This window comes from Hibiscus syriacus, unplaced genomic scaffold, assembly GCF_006381635.1.
Source record: "Hibiscus syriacus cultivar Baekdansim isolate YM2019G1 unplaced genomic scaffold, ASM638163v2 tig00110747_pilon, whole genome shotgun sequence".
Taxonomy (NCBI): domain Eukaryota; kingdom Viridiplantae; phylum Streptophyta; class Magnoliopsida; order Malvales; family Malvaceae; genus Hibiscus; species Hibiscus syriacus.
The window spans coordinates 744919-752516 of record NW_024062848.1 but is presented as its reverse complement, the minus strand read 5'-3'; the positions used below and the strand labels follow the sequence as shown (position 1 = coordinate 752516).

General features: G+C 35.2%; 1 protein-coding gene across 1 annotated transcript; it reads left to right on the top strand.

Annotated features, from left to right (window-relative positions):
• The first annotated feature begins 6515 nt into the window (after positions 1–6515).
• Positions 6516–7351, top strand: LOC120139450. The gene is made up of 3 exons (XM_039154655.1): positions 6516–6531; positions 6574–6742; positions 6831–7351. Exons 2-3 carry the CDS (start codon positions 6583–6585, stop codon positions 7253–7255), a joined length of 585 nt encoding a protein of 194 aa, XP_039010586.1. The 5' UTR covers positions 6516–6531; positions 6574–6582; the 3' UTR covers positions 7256–7351.
• Positions 7352–7598: the final 247 nt, after the last annotated feature.

Genomic DNA, 7598 nt, shown 5'->3' with positions numbered 1-7598 from the left:
CCCTTTCATTATTCCATTCTTACTAATTGGTCTTACACACAAATTTTAAATCATTTATTATATTTACCATTTATTTAATTTAATCCCCTAAATTTCAAATTCTTTCAATATATTCACTGGCCTGATATTTGGGGTATTATAATCATAGTAAGCTTTATACATGTTTGTTGAAGGTTCGTATTGTACCATATTTGTAGGAACTTCATCTGTATCATCATTTGAGCCCTTGTTGAATTGCGGTGACTTGGGTTCAAGGAATAATCCAGTTTTAACAACATCTACTCCTGGCTCATGAAGAGGTTCTTCTGGAGGAGATGATGGTTCTTTTGTGACTTCGATGTTTAGTTCGAACAAGTTCACATATGAATGCCTTCCTCTGGAGCTTGAAGGGATGTCACCATATGGGTTATGAATTGAGTTTTGTATGGAATGCATTGCCATATCAAGGTCGAAGGTGTTGTCAGATGAATGTCTCCCCCTGGAATTAGAAGGCATCTCCATATTGAGGTCAAAAAAAGTGGCAGATGAATGTCTTCCCCTATAACTTGATGGTATGCTAACAGAGATGGGTTAGTCATTAATGATGTGAAATCATTAAAGATTGTTTGAGTTGGATTGTTAACTTGATCAACTGGTTTATACAAGCCATAGTGGGAGGATAAAGAAATACCCCGAACTGGATGGACGTCAACAAAAATGGCATACATTTTTGTAATAGAGTTTGAATTTTGACTGGAAGAATCAACCATCATAGTAACATCATCATCGTTTGAGAGATTGAAAGATGTATATGTTAACGAAAATTTTAGTAAAAAATATATACTACAGTGTAGCCAGTCTTCTACTGTTTCCAACATGAGTCTTCCTTCAGATTTTTTGATTGAATCGTGAAGAGTGATGTTTCTCCTGAAGGAAAAAGGATACAATGATCTGATTGGAAATCAACCCGTATTCATATTCCCCAATTTATCCATCACAGTAAACAACAACTGAAATATGAGCCATTTTTTTAGTTTGAGAGTTTCAAAGTTTGAAAGTTTACACATTTGAGAGTTTGAGATTTTAAAGATACAAAGTTTTAAGATTGAAAAGTTTAAGAGATTGAGGGTGGGGAATAATTCATGTCAATTTTGTGAAATGGCAGAGATTCTCTGAATAATAATGGAACATGATTCTTTCATTTCGGATGGCATAGAACACTATGATATGGCAGAGATTCTCGGAATAATAATGGAAAACGCTTCTCCTAGAATGCGTCTTTATTTCAGATGGGATAGAACACTCTGACATGGTAGAGATTCTATGAATAATAATGGAAAATGCTTCCCGTAGAACACACCTTTCTTTTCGGATGGGATGGAAGACTATGACATGACAGAGATTCTATGAATAATAATGGAAAACGTTTCCCCTGGAATGCGCCTTTCATTTCGGATGGAATGAAACACTATGACATGACAAAGATTCTCTGAATAATAATGGAAAGCACTTCCCCTGGAGCGCGCCTTTCATTTCGGATAGGATGAAACACTATGACATGGTAGAGATTCTCTGGATAATAATGGAAAACACCATGAAATGATAGAGATTCTTGAAAATGGGGGAAAGTGCTTCCATTGAAATGTGCCTTTCTTTTTCATTTTTATAGACACTATATATATGAGAGATGAAGCAAGTGGTCCTCAGTACTTATCTTTCCGTGCATCTTTCTGATTATGTTATCTATCACTTTTATAGACTTTTCCATCATTTTCAATGGCAGCTAAATATTCATTATCTTATCTCTCAAATGATATATTAGATGAGATTTTACGTTACGCTGCTTCTAATTCTATTTAGGACTTTCTCCGCTTTCGTTTAACTTGCTAGGACTTTGCTTGACATTAAATTACAAATTCATATTTACAAATGTTTAACTTCATCGATATGTCTTGAAAACTTTGGATCTTTCTGAATGGTTGCTCGTACAAAAGACTTATGTTTCTAGAAATATAGATGCATTGTTTAGGGAAGGTATAGTTCAGTGTTTTTCCAAATATTGTGTCAATGTTGAAGTTGGTTGTCATATCTTGAAGCAAGCCTTTACCATAGGTTTCATCAGCAACTTACACTTTTGGCACATGATTGCTTCACATAAAAGAGAGGCTTCAAGAAGGATTTCAAGTGTTGTGTAGCCTAAACCAAATACATATAAAAACGAAGAAAAAATAGCTTTTCCATTGCAAAAGCATGAATATCTCAACTATTTCCAAAATTTTTCTAGGTTTTGTACATCAAAAAAATTTCACAAACATAATGCTCATATGATCACACATTTAGAGGTTGCTTTTATTGTTTCTTGAATGTGAAAGTAATATTGTAATGGATCTTGTTCTTAGTAGGACTATTTAAATTCAATATGAGATTTGTTATAGATGTGAACTATAAAAACAACAAACCATAAACATTACATTAAACAACAAAATATTAAACATGACATAAAGCATACCAAACCAACGAACCAGAAATACCACACATATTTGATAGACCTTAAACAATAAATAAAAGCATAAACATCCACCTAAAATAGTAAATTAAAATAGACTTTTCTTAATGATATTACTATGCCCAATTGCATTTGAACCATGATTTTGGGTGTTCATCATCTATATTTGTGTTCTCGAACTCATTCAGCTTAATTTGTTGGGTAGTCGAAATCGAAGCATCATTATCAGCATCCTCAAACTCTACAAAAAAATCCACATGAGATATAGAATGAGAGTATTAAGTCTCAATCATACCAAAAAGGTCGACATCATCGCTTAGAAGAAACCTTTTAAATGATATTAGCAATCTATAATATAGCAAAGAGATTCTTCTTTTCCTCCCGAGTTTAACATTTCTTTCTATTTTAAGCTTCAACTCCTCAAGTGAAATTTTGTTGTTGAAAGATATGCTTAAATATTTGCAATCAAAAAAACATTTGCCTGAATAGTAGTCATCCTAGCTAAACAATTAAAGCTTTTGCCTGAATAGATTAAAATTAGCTCTCACCTCGCACATATATAGGCCGTAGGAAGTTGTCCTATAAAATGAGCCTACCCAAATTATTGTTCCATGTTTGTTCTTGTTCGCAAAAAGGCGTTAAACATCATACAAAAACTTACTTTATATAAATACAAAATAACAAAACAAAATAAGAGGCAAAAACCAATTAAGAGGAAAAATATTACTTTATATAAATACATAATAAAAAAAACAAAATAAGAGGCAAATATGTCATAGTAAACACACAATAAATAAAAAAGATTGCTCTGAAAGAGTCAAATTCATCAATGCCTCCTGGAATGTGTTCCACAAGGTATTGGACATCTACTTCTATGAGTGTTTCTTCTTATATGTTGCTCCTCATCGTCCCTATAATTGTCATCTTCCTCCTCCTCGTCATCATCATCCTCATCTCCATCCTCCTCCTCCTTATCCTCATAATCATCATCACTCTCAACAAATTTTCTCGATATGGGTTGAATGTTGATATATGACCTCTGTAGAATAAGGACCTGGAGGTGTATGACTGACGATCCCAGCACTCGTTGAGAACTACGAAAATTGTAAAAAAAACCATACATCGATGTCTATGACACATACTGCAGTTGAGGTGTTTATGGTGTTAGACCATCTGCCACATAATTCGCGTAAGAACTAAATGTTGGATCCATAAGTATAGTAAACAAATATCCACTAGTGGGTGTTATGAAACCATGTGAGCTCTGTTCGTAATCAAATGGTGGCGTCTTCTAAACTGACAGATATGGTGCAGATGTGGCATATGAATCGATTGTGGTGGCGTCTGGAACGATGGTGTCTCCATGTGAGTTAGAGGGCTCGGGATGTAAACCGACGTCGCTGGTTGCTGGTGTGATGGTTTCAGTGGCATAGCTGAGGATGACCCAAAAGCACATACTCTTCGACTAGTAGTGGGGGATGATGATATTGTGACGTCGAACGTTTTTGTCGACGACGATGAATTGCCCCCTTGTGCTTCCTATGAAAGTAAGAATGGCTTCTCGTTTTCTTTGAACCATTCAATATAGCCATCTAAAACCATCAAACATGTTTATGTTATATACTGTCAATGGGGAAAGTGTTGATACCATTTCTCCTGCATCGCCAACCAGTCTCTATGCTTTACTAACCAATTTACCTCTTTCTTGGCTTGTCTATTGATGTTATCGAGGTTCCTTGGTGCTTCTGGAATAAATTGTGTAAACCCAAACTAATGAATCACATGATCAGTGGGGTGCCACTCAATAATAGCATAACAAATAAGGGGCACAACTTCCACCCATACATCTAATATCGCACTAAGGTTAGGTGGGATGCAAACCCTCAATTCTTCGTCCAAATATGGCAACCATTTGAATTAAAACAAAAATATAGATTTCTTATCAAAATTAAAATGAGATTCAAATTATATAAATACAATTAAATAAAAAATTAAAATTAAAAAATGTACCTTTACACCATCTTTCTGGTCAATGAGTAATCGAATATCTTGTAATTCTTGTAGGATATCACGATGAATTTTCCTATTACTTGACCATCTATTTAATATAAATATATATATGTCATTCTATAATAATTAAAAACATATTTAAAAATAAATTTACTATTGATACCTTGAAAGTAATGGAAAGGCATATGGCTCGCTCATTCACGATCGGACACAGAAAAGACATGCTATACCATGCCCACAATTGGAGAAGCATGAGACAACCACCAATATATGTTTTCTTGTAATTCATAGCCCAACACATTTCTCTAAACATAAATGCCAAAACTGCAGACCCTCAACTCAATGTGTCAGTTATTTCAAAATTAATCAGGAACCTCAACCACATACAATGGACTTGGTTCCGAGATTTGTCAAACATCAATATATCTCCAATGAGTTGTAGTATATATGCCCAGGAAAATGCTTTTGCCTTGTCCTCCGAACAATTTTTCACGCAACTCTTTAAATTCACTTTTTAGTCACCTTAATGTTATTCGACCACCGCTTGAAACTGGGCGGACAACTTCCAAGATACTCCCTGCATAAACCCCTCAATCATCATCTGTCACACCATAAATGGTAGTTCCATCGACCGGGAGCCCAGTTACATTGAAACATCCTCTAGCGTAATGGTACACTCCCCACATGATAGATGGAACGTGTGTGCCTTTGGCCTCCATCTCTTAATTAGTACAGAAATCAGGGTGGTTTCAAGCTGATAACCTCTTTTAATTTTTGCAAAGTAATCGAATCCAACCTAGAAAAATATGGTCAGATACACCTCGGTGTTTCCATCTTCTTGTTGCGAATAAAAACTTCTAATATACAATCAATTTACTAACAAATAAACTAACTATTAAAATTTGAACTACTATTTCAAAATTATTTAAATAAATTCAAATCAATAAATTCTAATAATTTAAATAATATATAATCGAATATTCTTAAATTTAAAATGAATATAGTTTTGTATTCTTACCGTATCAGTAAAATGACTCGAAATATGATCAGCATCAAATCGTAACAATGTGTCTTCCATTTTTTAACTACAATTAATAACTATTAACTAAATAAGTTTACAATTAAATAATCAAATATTAAATATTAAAATAAAATAATAATAAAATAATTGATTAATTAATTAATAAAAAATTTTAATGAATAAAATAATAAATTATACATTACTAGATTAAAAAAAGATAGAAATGATAGATATTTAGATGTGATTTATGTGAGTTGGGGAGGGGGTTTATATAGACAGTCAGTTGAGGAAATAGGCGGGAGGGGGAAGGCAGGATATCGGGGCGAGAGGGGGAAGGCGTGCCCATGGGATGCACCTTCCAAGGTTGTCAGCAAACCACAGTAATGCGATCCCCTGGGGTTGCACCTTCCTGGGGTATCGACGGTTTTATTGGGTGTCAGCGATTTTCGACTAAGGCTCTTTTTACTAACCGTATTTTACTTCTAAAGCGCGTTTCACCGAACACACCTCATTCTCTCAGGTGTTAGATCGAGCAATATTTATAAAACGATGATTGACATATAATATTTTATTTATACAATGATTTTTTTGGTCAAATTGCCTGGAAAATAATTTCTCAGCTCTCGTATTTTTAATAATTTTTTTTTTAAATTCACTCGGTCAAGAGTTGTTGCGAGGAGTCAAATGATTATTAATTAATGAAGGAAATTGAATAAAAGTAGGTATAGAAGGCAGCCCGGAGTAGACGAAGAATACTCGCAAACAACGACAATTATTTCCCTAATTGAAAATAAAAAGAAAAGAAAAGGAATTTCCTAATTCCAACAACAAATGTCAACCTAACTCTAATTAATTACTCTACCGTTTGCGTGTAGGACCCACGACTCTACACGTATATATATCCCTGGGCTCCCCCCTTCTCGTTTTCAGTTCATATTCATAACAAAATCCCTTCTTTTTCTGCTCTGCTCCGCCCCCATTTATTCTCTAACTTTCTTTGACCTTCTCAAACAGAGTCCCATTGACACAAACCAACGCTCCACACACAAATTGGAAGACCAAAATAATGGTTTCGCAAACTCAATCCGACAACAAAACCTCACGGACCGTCAAATTTCTTTACAGTTACGGAGGCATTATTCTTCCCCGTTCTACCGATGGCAAGCTCCGTTACGTCGGCGGACATACAAGAGTTCTCTCTGTTGATCGTTCTATTTCATTTACAGGTTTGTTTTGTGATAACTGTATTTCCCTTTGTCCCTTGATTTCTATCGAAAAGAAGAAGGGGATTCAATTGTTTCGTGTTTGTTGCAGAGTTGATGGTGAAGCTCGTTGAATTTTGTGGATATTCGGTGACCTTGAGGTGTCAGTTACCCGAAGGCGATTTAGATTTTTTGATCTCCATAAAGTCGGATGAGGATTTAACGAATATAATCGACGAGTACGACGAGGCGGCGTTGATTTCTAAATCTGCACCGTCTAAGATCCGCGCGATCCTTTCACCCCCAGAGTCGCTCAAGAAAATATCCTCTCTTCCGTCAGATACTTCCAGTATCAATATGTCGTCGTCAAAATCGTCCGGCTCATGTTCTCCGGTGAAAGCCACATTATGTCGCCGGAGTTTTTCCCCGGTACCGTCGATGGAATATCCCGTCAGAGGATGCTATTGCTACGGTTGCTACTTTCAACAGTATGCTAGGGTTTTCTTTAACGCTTCCTGCTCTAACTGCTTGCGCTGAAATTAAAACCAGGGATTCCAGATCGGAAGAATCAGTTGGAAGCTTCTACTGTAAAAAGACGTACATACGATACAGATGATGGCGATTAAGTAGAGTTATATTTTTTTATAATTTTTCCTGATGAGTTTGGATAGCTAAGTGAGATTTTAGAGCTAATTTGTTTAAATTGATTAAATTGGTAGTAGTATTGTTTTTCATGCTCAATTTTGTCGTTGTTGTTGTTTTTTTTTTTGAAATTTTTATTTACGTTACTGTTATCTACGTATGACTGACTATGGCTATAAATGCAGTCCTCTCTGGTCAACGGTAAAACTTGAAGACCAAGTCCATGCAGTGGCAAAGC